Source organism: Neodiprion pinetum, chromosome 4 (assembly GCF_021155775.2).
Source record: "Neodiprion pinetum isolate iyNeoPine1 chromosome 4, iyNeoPine1.2, whole genome shotgun sequence".
NCBI classification, from domain to species: domain Eukaryota; kingdom Metazoa; phylum Arthropoda; class Insecta; order Hymenoptera; family Diprionidae; genus Neodiprion; species Neodiprion pinetum.
In genome coordinates, this window is record NC_060235.2 from 25,268,008 (window position 1) to 25,284,319 (window position 16,312).

The 16,312-nt window shown below is 36.0% G+C and overlaps 4 protein-coding genes across 7 annotated transcripts; 2 read left to right on the forward strand and 2 right to left on the reverse strand.

Annotated features, from left to right (window-relative positions):
- The first annotated feature begins 57 nt into the window (after window positions 1-57).
- Hacd1 (3-hydroxyacyl-CoA dehydratase 1) lies at window positions 58-2,067 on the forward strand. The gene is made up of 5 exons (XM_046624631.2): window positions 58-193; window positions 884-1,001; window positions 1,151-1,386; window positions 1,567-1,748; window positions 1,898-2,067. Exons 1-5 carry the CDS (start codon window positions 108-110, stop codon window positions 1,984-1,986), a joined length of 711 nt encoding a protein of 236 aa, XP_046480587.1. The 5' UTR covers window positions 58-107; the 3' UTR covers window positions 1,987-2,067.
- Window positions 2,068-2,636: 569 nt separating this feature from the next.
- Window positions 2,637-3,959, reverse strand: RpL30 (ribosomal protein L30). The gene is made up of 4 exons (XM_046623111.1): window positions 3,832-3,959; window positions 3,689-3,734; window positions 3,088-3,233; window positions 2,637-2,863 (listed from the first exon to the last, which is right to left on the reverse strand). The coding sequence occupies exons 2-4, from the start codon at window positions 3,707-3,709 to the stop codon at window positions 2,686-2,688; spliced, it is 345 nt and encodes a 114-aa protein (XP_046479067.1). The 5' UTR covers window positions 3,710-3,734; window positions 3,832-3,959; the 3' UTR covers window positions 2,637-2,685.
- Window positions 3,960-4,454: 495 nt separating this feature from the next.
- Window positions 4,455-10,764, forward strand: Ythdf (YTH domain-containing family protein). Of its 2 annotated transcripts, XM_046623122.2 has the most exons (4): window positions 4,455-5,003; window positions 5,107-5,134; window positions 8,021-9,651; window positions 10,059-10,764. In XM_046623122.2, the coding sequence occupies exons 1-4, from the start codon at window positions 4,968-4,970 to the stop codon at window positions 10,104-10,106; spliced, it is 1,743 nt and encodes a 580-aa protein (XP_046479078.1). In that variant the 5' UTR covers window positions 4,455-4,967; the 3' UTR covers window positions 10,107-10,764. The 2 variants fall into 2 exon arrangements, with proteins under 2 accessions (XP_046479078.1, XP_046479079.1); XM_046623123.2 differs by having other exon boundaries at window positions 4,455-5,134; window positions 7,964-9,651.
- LOC124217470 (EF-hand domain-containing protein 1) lies at window positions 10,564-16,240 on the reverse strand. Of its 3 annotated transcripts, XM_046623118.2 has the most exons (7): window positions 16,194-16,240; window positions 14,884-14,947; window positions 14,651-14,787; window positions 14,224-14,546; window positions 12,200-13,608; window positions 11,549-11,674; window positions 10,564-11,446 (listed from the first exon to the last, which is right to left on the reverse strand). In XM_046623118.2, the coding sequence occupies exons 2-7, from the start codon at window positions 14,929-14,931 to the stop codon at window positions 11,303-11,305; spliced, it is 2,187 nt and encodes a 728-aa protein (XP_046479074.1). In that variant the 5' UTR covers window positions 14,932-14,947; window positions 16,194-16,240; the 3' UTR covers window positions 10,564-11,302. The 3 variants fall into 3 exon arrangements, with proteins under 3 accessions (XP_046479074.1, XP_068991205.1, XP_046479075.1); XM_046623119.2 differs by lacking the exon at window positions 16,194-16,240 and having other exon boundaries at window positions 11,331-11,466; window positions 14,884-15,047; XM_069135104.1 differs by lacking the exon at window positions 16,194-16,240 and having other exon boundaries at window positions 14,224-14,569; window positions 14,651-15,047.
- Between the last annotated feature and the right edge of the window lie 72 nt (window positions 16,241-16,312).

Sequence of the window (16,312 nt, forward strand, 5' to 3'; positions counted from 1 at the left end):
TGTGACTCGACGTTAGCCTCAGGTGCAAGTCATCGGCCACAGGTCGAGTCGTTAGTTTCAGCGCGGCTAGAAAGGACAAGCGTCGTGTGGATACATTTTGGAAAGAGATGGCGGGTAAAAATGGAAAAAATAAGGAGCCTAGTGCTCTTGCCAAATTTTACCTACTTGGTTACAACTTGGGCCAAGTTATTGGGTTAGTAGCATTCATGTAAAAGAATTCAAAGTCACGAAACGTAATTGCTTGGTACTAACGGTAAAAGTTTCGTAGTATAATATTACATAATGTTCCAAGCGGTTTTTTCAAATTTAATTCTATAAGAAATTGAAAATGATTTCTTTTATTTGTTTCTGCAAAATTTCAAAGGTCGTTTATTCTAATCATTTGTGTTTTTGAAAAACGACAAATTCTCGTACTTTTCAGGATGTGAGTTCCTTGAAGTAAAGTCAGAAAATAACAATTTTCAGAAAACCAGTCCACCTCAATTTTTGGATTTTATGTTTAATAATCAAATTTTGTGGTTATTCATAATATAAAAACAATGTTTCGGAATGAAAGAAGGCTAATATATCTGAAGCAAACGTTTACTTATAACGTAAATTATGTTTAATCATTCGTTGACTGTAAGAGTTGACTAAAAATGTTCAAAGTCAGCCAAAAACAGCATTACACTGAAGCGTGTATCAGAGGATAAAGATGAATGAGAAAAATGTTGAGCAATTCACTATAAGCATGGAATTATTTGAAATCTCTTCTATTTAGATCCTTTAATATTACTCCATATGGGCTTAAGACAAGTTACAAGACCTTTGGTTGGTTGTCTTTATGAATCCTTAGTCAATGTGACGTATAAAGCATGAATAAATTCAATTCCTCATTTTACAGATGGACATACTTGTTATACCAAATTCAAGGGTATTATCTTGGCTTGGCAGGAGATGAAACTCTATGGAACACTGTGCGAATGACAGTTATTATTTTCCAAAATGCCGCCGTTTTAGAGGTAATGCTAGTTATATAGTACATTTGCTCACTGCAAACCTTCTCTGCATGATTAATATGTAATTCTAGGAAGTGATATCACTTAAGATATTCTAGTTATTCAATACTATTAATTGGCTTCACTTGATATGCATATTTATTTTCTTACAGATCATTAACGCAGTGACTGGCCTTGTTCCATCAAATCCAGTCATCACAATATTTCAAGTTCTTAGTCGCGTTATGGTAGTTTGTGGTGTAATATTGGCTACACCTCTTGAATATGCAGCTGCATCACCTGGCCTTCCCCTAGCTCTTGTTGCTTGGGCCATCACTGAAATTATAAGATATTTGTACTACTTCCTGAATCTCCTTGGACATGTTCCTTACCCCATTGTATGGCTCAGGTAAAATGCAAATTCTATTATGCCACAAATATTGTCTTTCTTGAAGAAAGGCCGATTTTTAGTTGTTGTTTTTGAATTATTTTATCACGACGTATTAACACGTGCTTCTGAGACGACTGGGAAAAAATATATAGCGGATTAAAAATTTTGACAATCAGTAATGAATATGCCAAATTTCAGGTACACAATGTTCATTGTCCTGTATCCAATTGGAATTACTGGTGAATTGCTCTGTTTATATGCAGCCCAAACATACGCTCATATCAGTTCAGATGCATGGAGCTATATATTGCCCAATGCTTGGAATTTCACATTCAACTACCGTTACTTCCTTATCTTTGTCATGCTTCTCTACATTCCACGTAAGTATCTACCACCAGTATTAGTGTGATCCTAAATTGAGTGTTTATTTAAATATGCCTGTGTCGATATACCAAAAGTTTATGTATCACCTGAGTTAAGAATTGAAGTACATATGTATACAATTTCTTTTCCTTTTGTTTATTTACAGTTTTCCCACATCTGTACCTGCATATGTTTGCTCAAAGACGTAAAATCCTGGGAACTCCTATGCAAACGTCATCTAAAAAAATACACTGAATAATCATATCATCTGTACGTTATTATGAACTCTTCCATAGTGATCTAGTTCTTCTCTTTTTTTATACAAACGTTTTGTAATTACTGGTAATATGTATTTTGAGGTCTAAGGAAATGAAATATAAATTAGGCAAACTAAAAAATTTTAGAATCTTCTTACAGTATTGCACGTATCATTTCTATGACTTTTTTTAACAATACATTTACCATCAGGTTATGCAGATTTTCTTGCCATAACACTTAATTTTATAAAAAAAATGCTATGATCGAAAATTTCGCAAGTAGAACAATGTGTTTAGTGAAAGTCACGTAAAACCCCATGACTTCTAGATCTAAGAACTTAGTCCCAAGACTCATTGTAGACTGATCGATTCACAAATTAAATGAGAAAATTTAATGCAAGATGCAGGAATGTAAATTAAACTGCTTAACTAATAGCTTTATCATCTTGTAGAACGTGGTTTTCACAAATTTCTCATTTTTCATTGAAGGTGCCTAAACTTTTTTGAAGTCCTAAATTTTTTTCATAATTTTGCTGCATGATTTTTTTGCTGTCTGATCCATTGCGCGAAAAATAGCCTATATTGACATAGGTATTGATATAGGTAATAACATGGGATGGAAAGGTAAGAAAAGAATACAATTAAAGCTTGAGTGAGTTTTCGGAGTTTTTATTAATTGTAAAATATAAGATCAAATTTAAGCCTGATCACCAGTTGGCATGGATTTGATGATGTCCGAATCTCCAGGATCAGTGATCGAAAGGGTACAAACTCTGAAGTATTTACCACAAGCTGTTCCCAATTCGATGTTATTTCCCGTGTAGTGATGGACACCGGTCTTCGCCAACATGGCATAATACTCAATTTCGGACTTCCTGTAGTGACACAAATGATTAACAACCATAAGTACCGTTTGGAAGCGGAAATATTGACCTACACTTACGGGTAGGTCTTTGAGACTACTCCGTAGGACTCCCCGTATCACAGACGTTCTTTTCAATCATCATCTAACGTAACCACAAAATTTGTATTCAAATGTTACATGACTTTTGAATTAACTTTCTGGGATCAGAATGGGAGTACTACATCTCAGTCTCACCTTAGTGGTGGGGTATTGTTGGCAATGATGACGAGCTTTGCTTTGCCTTGGCGAAGTGACTTCAACGTCTGTTTGTAGCCCAGAACGTATTTTCCGGATTTCATTACCAGAGCAAGCCTGGAGTTGATGCTCTCCATAGCCTTTTTCTGTTGGCAAGAAAATTTTTTTTTTTTTTGGACACCATTTCAAATCAAAGACGAAATTGAGAAACATCAAGCATGAAATTTGAAACATAACCTGCAAAATGAAATCGTATATGTGCTCAACAAAGGTACATACATATATATATTTGTGCAGATGGTTGAATTATAGAAGAAAAAACTACGCATTTTACTTTCAAATACATTTTCAATATGGGAACACAGCATTTTTAACCCAATGAGTTAGATTCGTAAAATACGTGAAAATTTCTATTTGAGTAATTCTATGGTAAATCAACTACAGGGAAAAATGAAAAGTCGATCAAAATCAATTCAGAAATGCATGATTGAGGGTCTATTCGCGACAGATGAAATAAGAAGAGAAAATGTTGCATATCGAAAAACGTTGGCACGTGGCCGGAGTCAGAAAGCGTCTATGCATGTGGGTTTAACAGGCTTACCTGCTTCTTTTGGGCGACCATTGTGGTATTTTTGGTTTCTTCGCGGCTAGAAATTGATTAAATACCGTTAGAATAACTTGGTTTAATAAACACAATAAATTAATAATATAAATTATATACAAAACTCAGAGCGCCCAACATACCTCCACGAAAACCGAACGCGGAAAGAAATTAAAATGGCCGAGAATACGTGGTACGAACCAGCCCCTTGATGTTCACCACGGTACGAACGTTATCTAGGCTGGAGTTAACTGCTTAGCACGAAGTAATACTATTAGCGTTACACCGTAGCAGCAGCATCGCTTTTCTCCTTCACGTGCCTGATGCACAATATTTAACCAATAACAGTCTTACTCGGGCAGAAACACCCAACGAGATGCTAAATAGTTAGACGTTGCAAATGTCCATTTTTACCACGTGTCATTAAATAAAAAATACAATCGTTCGTAATATACTTTTCTGATAGCAATAATGCACCGTTACGGTGATACCATGAAATAACTGAATCGTTAATACGGAGACGGTAAATGTTTGTAATTAGTTTGATTTTGACTACTATATCGTAACTGAACATAAACGCAATATCCATGAACATTAGGATAATTATACATACGGACGTTCGGGTCGGATGTTACGCTGTTCACGTAGAAGGGTACCCATCCAGTCTATATAGTGATCAGTGATTGGTCGGTTTCCGTCATGCGCATACCGACACGCACCTCGAAAATTAGTTCTGAAAACCTATTTTGTGGCAGAGAGCGCTACGGAATGGGCGACATAAGGGACGTGGGGACGTGAAAACGACTTTCTTGTTGAGCGGCGTGAACTGTGTGAATGAAGCTGCAGTTCGTGAGTAAAAAACACGTAGACAAATTGAATCGCATGATCGAAGTTTGCAACCCTGGCGGCACACGGGAGGTCAGTGGACGTCACGCAGTTATTATCGTTCGACGAAGAGGGATTTGCAATAAATCTATCAACTCGGTGTAAAATATATAAAATTCCTGGGATTCTCTCGCTGTTGAACATTCCGGGTCAGTGCGGGAGGGCCTCAGGTAAAAAAACAACCACTGGTAACAGTGAACGTAAACTTTCGTCGTGAAATCAATCCCACCCTGGTTATACTGCCGTTGCCGAGTGTAATCATTGTATGTTTAAAGTGTTGTGTTCCGTCGCCGAGAAACTGTTAAGTGTCTAGAAAACGTTGAAAGCTACCCCTTTTTGAACCTGACATTACACTCGGTCCATATCCTTGGACAGAGAGATTGTATAGCAGGTTATGTCAGCTGGATTGGCAGGGGCTGTTTCAGATCAGGTCAGTCTGTTGACACGGTACCAACTTATTTGCCATTCATCAATCCTTACGTCGAAGCCAGTGACTTAAAATATTGTGAATTTTTCCATGCTACGGGATGCAGCGGATGAAAGGACAATCCAACAATCAGGGTAAGAGTTTTATCTTATTCACGAACACCCTACACATGTAATCACTTCCTGATATTACTTACGTACAGTGATAAAACACTGTAAAGAATCATCCTGTAAGGGAAATACCAATTTGGCAACAAACTGATCACAGGTGCATATAAGGCTTTATATCATAACATGCTTTATCACACTGTAACGACAGTGAGATTGATGACAAATCAAAACAAACACATCACAGGAGATCAAATTTTTTCACGCCAGTGAATCATTTAGAACAGTCCACGAATCTTGAATAGAAGGTATTTTTCATAAAACTGGATCTAGAATTAGCTTTTTAGTAATATTACTATATTGGCTTAAAAATATGTACGTCAACCCTTCGATATGAATCTTGTTTTTCGCACATAATCAATATTGATTCTTGTCATCTATTCTTTGCTTCTATTTATATGCAACATGGTTAGAACCACTCGGAGTTAATATAATTTTGAAAATAATGGTGAGATTAGCTGACAAGTTCTGATGCGATAGAGTAACAAGTAGCCATACCTGTGAACTAAGGAGCCCCAACGTCAGAGCTTCTAACGTGCCATTGATGCTACAATATTGCCATTACTTTTTCACCTGCCTCCATTTAACGTTATTTACAATCAATACCCACTAAATCTTTTCATTTTTTTCCATTTAATATCTGAATTGAAAAAAGTAATTTACTTTATTATAGTTAAATCAATAAGGTATGAATCATTCTTCAGTAAAGGTATTTTTACTTGGCCGAGGATGCCAATATTTTTGCAACTATTTCTTGTAAGTTATGCCACTAATGCCATTATTTTGCTTCGATATGGATGCTAGGAGCCGTACAATGTAAAAGCTTTACCCTTTGGTGAAGAGTCAAGTTCAGTTGCCAGTTTTCACAGCTAGTTTAAGCCTAATGTCTTGTTGTACAAACCTCTGTAGGTAGTAATTTAGATTTTAGATTTACTATCACCTCTAGATAATTCATTCAATATTCTTACTATTCCAAAACGTATTTTATGTATGCTTCTGACAATTTTTCCACAAACCAAATAGTTGCATAGAAGATTTGGAAGCTATTTGATAAAAAGTATTTAGCCAGTCAATCCTTACATTTTTCATGTACTATTTTAACAATTTCCATTCTTCTCCTTGAACATGTTTTCATTAAACTTAAAAAATTCAGAACATCCGTGTATAATACTCAATTTTTTTCTGCACCAACATCTGTTTTTTGACATCACATTGAAAAAAGTTCACTAATATTCTTAATTCTAATTATTTATAAGTTATCTTTCACAGTAATAAATTGTTTACTTTGTATCAACCTTCGATATTTTGAAATCGTATTTTTAATAAAGTAACGTCATTTTGAGCAAAATCAATAACATGATTGTGAATTTTTTTTCAGTTAGTATTTTACTTATGTGCAAGATGTAGACAACATATTAAAATGAAATTTATTAGATACATATATTCCGATATGAGACGTATCATTACAAGGCTAAAGCTAACAGCCAGAATTTGCAACTAAATGTTCTAATGTTCATTCGCATAAGTCTGAAGTCCAAAAATCAAGATTATGTGAAATACCTTGAACCCCCAATATTTTTATAGAATTATGAGGATAAAACAGAACCGCATTTTTCTATTTCAAAAAAGTTTAACATATTTGGTTGCCAACTTTGGCTGCTAGCATCAGCTTCATCAGATGATACACATTTCAAGAATTGTTGAGTCAGTACTTGAATTGTCTGGTTACTATAGAATATATCCACCTAATTCCAAGTGTTATGTAAAACTGATTCAATTTATTTATACTCTATAATATTCACATTGTCTTTAGCTATAAGACACAATGTTTTGAGGATCCTCATTTTTCACTGTTACACTTCAAAAGGTTACTTAATATCAAATGACTATTCTTCGGAATCACATTAGTTCCCACAAGCATTATCACCAAAATTATGTAAACACACCATTATCCATCCGATATTCAATCATTCAATTATGCTTGTTCAACTTTCGTATCTGGCTTCTTCACAGACAAACGTATTCCAGAAAATGAGAATATAGCAGCACCTACCTCCCTAAAAAGTCATGGAAAAAAACTTGCAGTTTTATTTGTGTGTTCCATATTACTGAATACCATGTCTCCGGCTTTAATGCCCAAAGCCACTTTTAAACCATTGTATGTACACGAAGCAAGGTAGCAAGTGAGTTGCAGTTTTTTATTTTTATTTTTATTTTTTTCAGTCCAGTTTTTTGTTTTTTTTACAGATGTAGCTTCATGTATGTGACCTAATTCATGAAAATGTATTGGTTTCGGTTCATCGAACAGAGGGAATTTTCACTATTCTTGTTTATTTGATATTTACTTAAAATTACGAGACCGCTGATTATGTTATTGGAGTTCTGTATTTATTGTAATTTTAGTAGCAAGATAACACACCTACGAAGTCCATAGCCTGCACCATTTTCATAGGCTTGAAATTCATAACAGTATTTCCACAACTGGTGAAGCTGAAATTAGCAACTGGACAGACTATTGTTAAAATAAGTAATGTAGTGAAGCTCAAGGATTACAATTTTGTCGAATCCTATAAGCAACTAACACTTGCAATGCTATTATGGTCGCAAACTGCATTAAATTACTTCTATTTTCGGCCATCAACTCCAGTCAGTAACTTTAGTTTTTTAACTACTGAAGATTTAGGGAATGGTATAAGGAATAGAAAAATGGGTGAATGGTATGTGTATCATTTTGTTTGAAACAAGTTTAATGCATGATGTCCAACTAAACACAAAGAATTATCAAAAATTATCTAGCCTTTCAGCAGTAAACCAGTAGATGTCTCGTTAACATGGAATCTGTATATGTGACAGTAAGCAATGGTCCCAAAGAGCACCAGCAGCAGCAGCAACAAGCGGAGCATGTGGCTGGGGAGGATGCAGGGTTTGATTCATGGAGAGGCGGGAATAATGTTCAGCATCACTCGAGCTACCCAATTGGTACGGGAGACCCATACACGCCATACTACGGGACATCATTTCCCTATCAGGCGTTTGGCGCGGGAGATGGAACTTGGTCGAATGGAACGGATCCTGTTGCGTTCCTCTCAGGATATGGAGGACAAATGGGACATGATTCGTACGGAATGGACGGAATGTTTTCGGCAAGTGCCGGCGGAGGTTTTAGCACCTTTGGTCAGCCAACGTTCAATTACTTCCATGGAAATGGAGACTATAGCACCTGGGGTACGCCAAGGAAAGCTCGGTACGAAGACTATTATCAGGCACCGAGAGGTAATGAGAGTTACCCGACGCCCAGTGGCGGTGCTGAAATGAAGTCTCTAGAGCAAAGCGTACAAGGTTTGTCTATTGGAGGTGAACCATCACGACAAGAACAGCAGTTACCACCTAATCAGCAGTCTAACAAATCTGAGTCAAAAGAACCCAAGAAAATGACATGGGCCAGCGTTGCCAGCCAGCCTGCAAAACCTGTACCACCTCTTTCTGCTTCTCAGGGTATGAAGAAGAAAGCAGGAATGCCACCGCCTCCGATGGTGCCTGGAAAACATAATATGGACATTGGGACTTGGGGCGAAGGTAAAACTTCAGCCCCCCCACCAAAGGCCCCTCCCCCACCGCAAGTACAACCTCCGGTTCCGCCACCTCCACCTCCCGTTCAAAGGCAAAGGCCGCGACCACTTCCCTCCTGGGTTCAGCAACCAACAACCCCACCTTCACCCCCTCCATCTCAAATGCAGATCCCGCAACAACAAGCTCCTCCACCCCCGACGCACCCTGTGCTACACGAGTTGAAGGTAAAGAATGATTACAATCCTACAGAATTTGACCAGACCGCTCCTGGTGCAAGGTTTTTTGTCATTAAATCGTATTCCGAGGATGATATTCATAGATCTATCAAGTACGAAATTTGGTGCAGTACGGAGCATGGCAACAAGAGACTAGACCAAGCTTACAGGGATGCCAGTAGGGACGGCGCACCGTTATATCTGTTTTTTTCTGTTAATGGATCGGGACATTTTTGCGGTATGGCGCAAATGGTTTCTTCGGTTGATTACCAAAGCAACAGCTCTGTTTGGTCGCAAGATAAATGGAAAGGACAATTTAGAGTGCGTTGGATTTATGTTAAGGATGTTCCTAACGTCCAGCTGCGACACATTCGTTTGGAGAATAATGAAAATAAACCTGTAACCAATTCAAGAGATGCTCAGGAGGTACCTCATGCACGGGGGTTACAAGTTTTACGTATTTTGCACACCTATCGCCACTCTACTAGTATTTTTGACGATTTTGGACACTATGAACGAAGACAGGCTGAAGAAGATCAACGAAAGGCACCGCCTAATCCCATACAACATCATCCTCCTCCCAATCACAGGGGTAGGGGTCATTCCGGTGAACCTCCTCATCCGCACCACCAGCAGCACCAACAACACCAGCATCCACACCAACATCCGCAACAGCATCCACATCAGCATCAACGGAAGGTGAGTTGTTTTGGTGCAATCCATGTAATTATGTATTTCTAAACTTCTTATTATATTTATGCGTTACTTGTTCTTTCATTAGCTCTTTGCTATACCAAAAAAACTATATAAAACTAATTAAAGAGATATTTCACCCAATTTGGCTAAAAAATCATATTGCTTATATTTTGAATTTTCTGTGCACATTAATTGGATGGCTTTCGTTCAAACGTTTTCAATAGTTATCAATTTTTGCTGGTCATTTAATATTAAAACATTTTCTTTATTCAATTGAAATGTAGTTGAGCTTTCAATTGTTTAATTTCTAGATTCAAATTCAACGAACCGATATAATAATGCTATCTTCATTTTAATACATTTATATTGTAATCAGAAATTTTATTAATTTGGGGTAACTTTATGTTCAGGAACGTGAAGGTGGCCGAGGAAGAGGCCGCGGTGGACCACGCCAGTAGCAAAGATTACAAAAAAAACATAAAAATAATAATAATCACCATAAAAGAAGGACGCTCCGACTAATTATCAAAATATTAATTACCCCTTTGCTTCTTCCCTGGACCTTTGAAAGCCTTCTGACTGCTGTGACTGGACTCTCGTCGTTGAAGCTATCCCCTTTCATTACACGATTGAACTGTACGGTAATTAGCATTGGGTTCAACATCATAATGATTATGTTACAACAATTCTTGTGCATGAAATTATTCAATTTCAACGGATGTTGGTAAACTTGGAAATGTTTACAAGCATAAAGTGTTGTGGATATCGTGTAAATGGGCGAATGGTGTAAACGTACAAATTTAAAAGAAAAAAGAACGCAGAACTGACAGAAAAAAAAACGTAAGAAATAAAAAACTATGACGATGTGGACTAACATATGTATATGAAAATGCTTGAATGTACTTTTGTTCAAAATCAAGAAAGGACGATAGTTTAAGCAAGTGCCGGTTTGAATTATCTTTTCAAACTGCAATGAACATTATAATCTGGTGCCTGCAACTGAAAAAGAAAGCCCTCCCTTCTTAAATGGATTTAAAAAAATATTGTGTGGAGGCTTCCCACGAGGTTTTATGTTTTCTATGTAATCATGCCCAATCAATGGATAATAACAACTAATTGTCAGCTGGTTATTTTAAAAATATTCTATTATCTATTGCGAATTATATATATTACCTATTATATAATATTAGTCGTGGACCGCAGCAAATGATTCAATATTATTATACAAGCAGATGAAATAATATTACTGTTACTATATTGTAACATGGATTATGATTGTACTATTTGATAAGAATTTCATGAGAGATGATTCTTATTGTTAACATAATCGGTTCTCATTTTTGGCTTTTGCCGACAAGCACCATCCATCCTCAATTCTAGAATTTTCCAATTAAAACTTATCTACTCATTACTACCTATTAAGGTATTTCTAGTGAAATATTTTCAATCAGTAGAATGTCATTGCCTTTAGACTTTGTTGACACGTGAAATATTTAGTGTTCTTCATTATAAAATCACTGATAAAAAATATGAACAGCATTCATCGATGCGGGAAATGAATAATTAAAAGTATTTAAGATAGTTTATAATTTCCGTTGCATTCGGGATTGATTCTACATCATCCATTTGTTCGGCAAATATACAGAGAGCTGATTTATATGGGTGGGTATGGTCCTCTACATTTGTCATGAAGCATTGTGATGGTTCGCTCTCCTGTCTCTCTGTTGAAAAGTGGTTGAGATGGTGGAATATCAGGTTTCGCAGGACTGCTAGCCTTCTCATACATCAATTGACCCACCTAAATTGAGGTAACAAAAACTTTATTCCATTATTTTATGTCATCTTTTTACTGATGATACCAAATACTCAATCACATGAACCACCTATAAAAAATATTTACCTCAAACCTTCGATCACGATCTTTAAAATAATGTGGTGGAACACACTCTTGCGCAATGTGGGTCTTACACTCGGGTAACTCTTTCTGACATGAGATTATTGGATGTCCCCCCTTGTCCCTATGAATCTATGATCACAATACATGTTAATGTTATTTTATCATGTAAAACAATAATTTCCATGTTGACAAAAAAATGTTATTGCATAGAACTATGAATGAAGTATAATAGTTGTACAAATTAAGATCACTTAAGTTAAGGATGTTGCCTGGGTCTCGCATCGTTAGGCTTTCCGGATGCTTCGTATACCTTCTCATTTGTTCAATTGCCAAGATAATGTCAATTTTGTTTTAATTAGAAGTCGCAGGTTAAATCTGCCGTCTTTTTGGCCCATTTCATGTCAATATCTCAGGAAAAATGGTTAAATTTCCCTCACATTTACCTCATCTTACAAACAAGGGGAATTTTTCTTCTAACATTTGACTAATGCCATAACACACATTATCTTTGATTTAATCTTGATATGATTCAGGTGAGCGCAAGACGCCGAAGCGCCTGTCCTTTCTAACTAGGCAACACCCTTAAAAGCTGTACGAGTCATGATGATGTTTACATGAATTCCGCTGCAAGAGTATAAATGAGCTATACTTTACCTGGTCAGCCCATTTAAGTTGTTTTTTAGTTTGAGTGAGAACTTGTTTAGATTTTTCTTGCTTCTGAAGTGGACAGTAGTTTTCAAGAGGTAGAGGTTCTTCAACTTTTGTCAACCCAGGGCATAATTCTTCTGGAGGTGGGGTAGGTGGTCGATATTCTCCATGTTCCCCTTCATATTTATGCAGAGCTTGTTCTGCAAACTGTTTGACGCAAGGTGCTGTATCAAAATCATCTTTGAATGGGCTTCCGATAGTTGGATCCAAATCTCGCTTTCTATCAGCTTCCTCTTGGATTCTCTTGGAGGTAGAATCTATTTCATCTTGAATAAGTCCTTGACGCACAAAATAATTTCTCATATTATCTCGCAGCTCTTCACAGAATTTCTCTGGATTTGCTTTAATATAACGATATACGTATAAATCAGCTCCATTTATAACGAATCGATGATTGAAACAATTGATCTTGGCTCCAATGTAAAAATCCTCGGGGGTATAGTAAAGCGGATTGTCTCTATTTGTGCCTGGCTTAGGAACAAGCATTGTACTAAGAAAAGTACCACCTCGACGACCTGAATTGCGTTTTTCTGGTTCTGATATCTGCATACTACCGTCATTCAAATTGTACTCGAGAATAAAATCGCGATTCTCATCTTCGGGGTGCACAGCATCCATTTTCATTGAGTAACGAAGTTTTTTAGGAAAGTTGAAAATTTGACGAATTACATCCTTTTTAGGTGACTTGGGGAGCATGCTTAAACATCCAGCTAATGTGTCCTCCGGAGTACCAAATTTGATATGTGGAGGAGGTACATATTCAGGTAAAGTTTTTGGCTCTTCGGTAGGTGGTTGAATTTTTTCAGGCTGAACCAATCCAAGCATACCGGAATAATATTTTCTTGTGAACGGATCACAATCAAAGAGGAAAAACCTTCGTCCAAAAATAAATATAGTGTCACCTATCCTGAGATCTGTAGGTGTATAATATTCTGTAACTTCTGGATCGCCGCATTCCATATAAATTGATGGATATGTCGATGGCATGCCTTTCCAGTTTTTGGGTACTTTGGTTCTCTTTAAAAGCATCGTTGTTGGATCTTTGCCATCATTCAATTGATGAATTTCACGAATAGCTATTGTGTCATCAGTAAGAAAGTATAAGATCTGATAGTAATCATTATTCCAGGTTGCTTCAAATTTAAGAACCATCGTGTCGTATTCCAGGAACCGTCTTCGGCTATCGTCTGACACAGGAGTTAGACGAGATGGGGCTTTGCTCTTAGATTGACGCAATTGAGTATATGGATCTGGCGGCGCTTCTTCTTTGTCCCCAACATCTATACCTTGACTGCACAAAAATTCTCTGGTGAACGTGTCACAGTCGACTGTGTGGTACACTACACCATATATACCTGAAAATTCAATTAAAAAAATCCATATCAGAATAAATAATTTTCATTCTAGCACATTGTTATTGGCACTGTCGTGTAGTATATGTATGCGTGTGCATAAACAAGCATTGTACTTTTACAAGCATTACAATATGATGTGTATGAAAAACTTTAGAGAAACTATTTCGATATAAATATTGTTTTATATTTTTTTATGCAATGCAACAAAGAATTCATTCGAAATCAGTTATATAACTGTCGATAAAAGGATATTATTCGATACTGACATTTTCTACTTCATTTTTAAATAACATGTTTTGGAACTTTCGGATGGAGCATCCGATGGCCCCTAATTAACGATAGAATCAAATCAAGGCATAAGTATTGAATAAAAATTCGAAGTACTCTCACACTTTGAACTCAAGCTGCTGTGCATGAAGCATTCTTCATTTTAGTGGTTTATAACTCAAAGAAGGCAATCACTTGGAGCTTCGGATTATTTACTGATAATTATGGGAAATATATAACTACACGGTATCGTGAATAATTGGACGAGTTTTTCTTCAAAATAATGTAAGCAAAATTTTACCTTTGTGATCGACATTAAAGTAACAATGTACATTTTTAGCCACATACTCAAGTTTATGCCGACATTTAGATCCTTCCAGGTATATGCATCTCCTCTGGTATTTTTCAATATTTTTCCTCGTCTAACAAGTCGACCTTGTTGTAATCCGGAATTATCAACCGGTCGCTCCATTACTGACATTGTGTCATCTTCCAAAAAGTAGATTATGTTGACATGCCTTATCCGGAAATGCTCGTTTGGTGAATTAAATACACCTTGACGAAAGAAACCTTTGAAGTTCAAGCATTTTTGTGCAAAGAGTACATAATTTGGTATAACTTGTGGATATCCATACTCTCTTACTCGACCATAAGTCAATGAAGGATCGTACCTACATTAGAGCAAGTGATAAATCTAAACAAACACTTAATAATATTGAATCCGCTAATAAATGCACTTTAAAGCTAATTTCAGAAAAATTCAGTTGCAACATACTCTACAGGATCTGGATGACTGGAAAAAGCACTCGAGGCAGTGTCAATAAGTCTCCGCCCTATACCGATATTGCTGTCACGTACTACACGGAATCCATTAAAATAACCGAACTTTTGCTTTAATTTATAATCCTGGATCTAAAGTGAACAAAATGTTTCCTGTCAGTGTTGACACGTCATTTACATTTTCTATTCATTATGCCTAAGGGCATTCATCGGCGTAATATAACTTACGGTAGGGTCACGAAAAGTGTACCCTGGGACCAGGGGTAGACTCTCCATTTCAGAACTGAAGTCTCTAGTACATTTTTATAAAAGCATCATTATAATTGAAAATGATGTGACGAAAACCATACTTTTGAGAAAGTCTGACAGCTAACTGAACTCGTTTCTATAACAACAGGACTGTGTTTGTATCATAATAAGAAAGTGGCGTGTTTGCATATTGATTAGTTACTTCTTCAGAATCAAGATGAATTACAAAAATTCAGTTTTTGCCTTCGAAATATGACGGGAAAGTTGTCGGTCGCAACATGATAATCAAATAAGGGAAGTAAGCTAACGAATATTTCTGCTCGAAATATTAGATATCTTTTTTGTTGAAGGAATCGTTACAACTTTGAAAAACAAGAGTTTGTGGCAATGATTAAGTTGACTTTTGTAATGTGTATATCTTAAAATTATAGGACGACTTGGTACTATTCTAAGCACGAGGAATCTGTCTTGTGTTATTCATTAGAAATACAATTGTGGGATAAAAATGTATTAAATAATTTTTTTGATTAGTATGTACTCGTATATGGTGCATTCAATGCCAGCCAACCAATTTCGGACTCTCAACATTGTTGTTTTTGTCTAAAAAATGTTTGGCTTCGGTTTTTTGAGTTTTTTTTTACAATTAAAGAAAAATTGAGAAAAAATAAAATCAATTATCAGTCGTTTTTGGGCTACTGTGCAAACATTTTATCATATATAACCCAGGATTTTTAAGAATTTTTTCATACTTTTCCAAAGTGATTTTCTGTTTTTAGATGAAAAAATTGTAAATTATTAACTGTTTCGGAAAAACCTAAAAAATTCTCAAATACCTGATGTTACATATAAAAATGTTTGAGCAACCACGAATAGAAAACTGAGAATTCCATCAAATTTTTTTAAATCTATATTCCGAAAAAAACTGGAAAGAATAAGAATGAAAAAAGAAGAATGCTAGCATACTCTGAGCCTAGGTTTAAAAATTTTGATACCTGACATAAGATATTTGAGAATTTTTACAGATTTTTAAATTACAGCCAAACAAATGTCAGTTTTAAAAAATCTTGACTAAAACAAGTTCAGTTCAAACAATCTGAAAAAATTCAGTGTACTGTTTTGGAGTTGGCATAATAGCATGAAAATTTTTGAACAAAATCCAAAACAGTGAGGGTCCAACGCTGGTTGATTTGGCGTGGAATGCTGCATATACATTGATAGAATATGTTTCCCAAAATACGTTTATTACCTTTAGAAATTATTTTGTGTAGAATTCAATGGATATAACTTACCTTATTCTGCCATTGGCAAATATTAGAGAATTTCTGCAGTAATGCTGATTCCTGGAAGGTTTTGTTCAAAAATATAGATATTGAGTAATACTAATTGATGAAAAAAAATTGCCGTCAAC

Excerpts from the sequence above, each read along its gene's own strand:
- Hacd1 (XM_046624631.2), top strand. The coding sequence starts at position 108 with ATGGCGGGTAAAAATGGAAAAAATAAGGAGCCTAGTGCTCTTGCCAAA. Across the intron at positions 1,002-1,150 it reads AAAATGCCGCCGTTTTAGAG|ATCATTAACGCAGTGACTGG; the intron begins GTAATGCTAGTT and ends ATTTTCTTACAG. Across the intron at positions 1,749-1,897 it reads CATGCTTCTCTACATTCCAC|TTTTCCCACATCTGTACCTG; the intron begins GTAAGTATCTAC and ends GTTTATTTACAG.
- RpL30 (XM_046623111.1), bottom strand. The coding sequence starts at position 3,709 with ATGGTCGCCCAAAAGAAGCAG. Across the intron at positions 3,234-3,688 it reads TGGTCGCCCAAAAGAAGCAG|AAAAAGGCTATGGAGAGCAT; the intron begins GTAAGCCTGTTA and ends TCTTGCCAACAG. Across the intron at positions 2,864-3,087 it reads AACAATACCCCACCACTAAG|GAAGTCCGAAATTGAGTATT; the intron begins GTGAGACTGAGA and ends GTGTCACTACAG.
- Ythdf (XM_046623122.2), top strand. The coding sequence starts at position 4,968 with ATGTCAGCTGGATTGGCAGGGGCTGTTTCAGATCAG. Across the intron at positions 5,135-8,020 it reads AGGACAATCCAACAATCAGG|TAAGCAATGGTCCCAAAGAG; the intron begins GTAAGAGTTTTA and ends TATATGTGACAG. Across the intron at positions 9,652-10,058 it reads CACATCAGCATCAACGGAAG|GAACGTGAAGGTGGCCGAGG; the intron begins GTGAGTTGTTTT and ends CTTTATGTTCAG.
- LOC124217470 (XM_046623118.2), bottom strand. The coding sequence starts at position 14,931 with ATGGAGAGTCTACCCCTGGTCCCAGGGTACACTTTTCGTGACCCTACC. Across the intron at positions 13,609-14,223 it reads AAATGTCGGCATAAACTTGA|GTATATATGGTGTAGTGTAC; the intron begins GTATGTGGCTAA and ends TTGAATTTTCAG. Across the intron at positions 11,447-11,548 it reads ATCGTGATCGAAGGTTTGAG|GTGGGTCAATTGATGTATGA; the intron begins GTAAATATTTTT and ends ACCTCAATTTAG.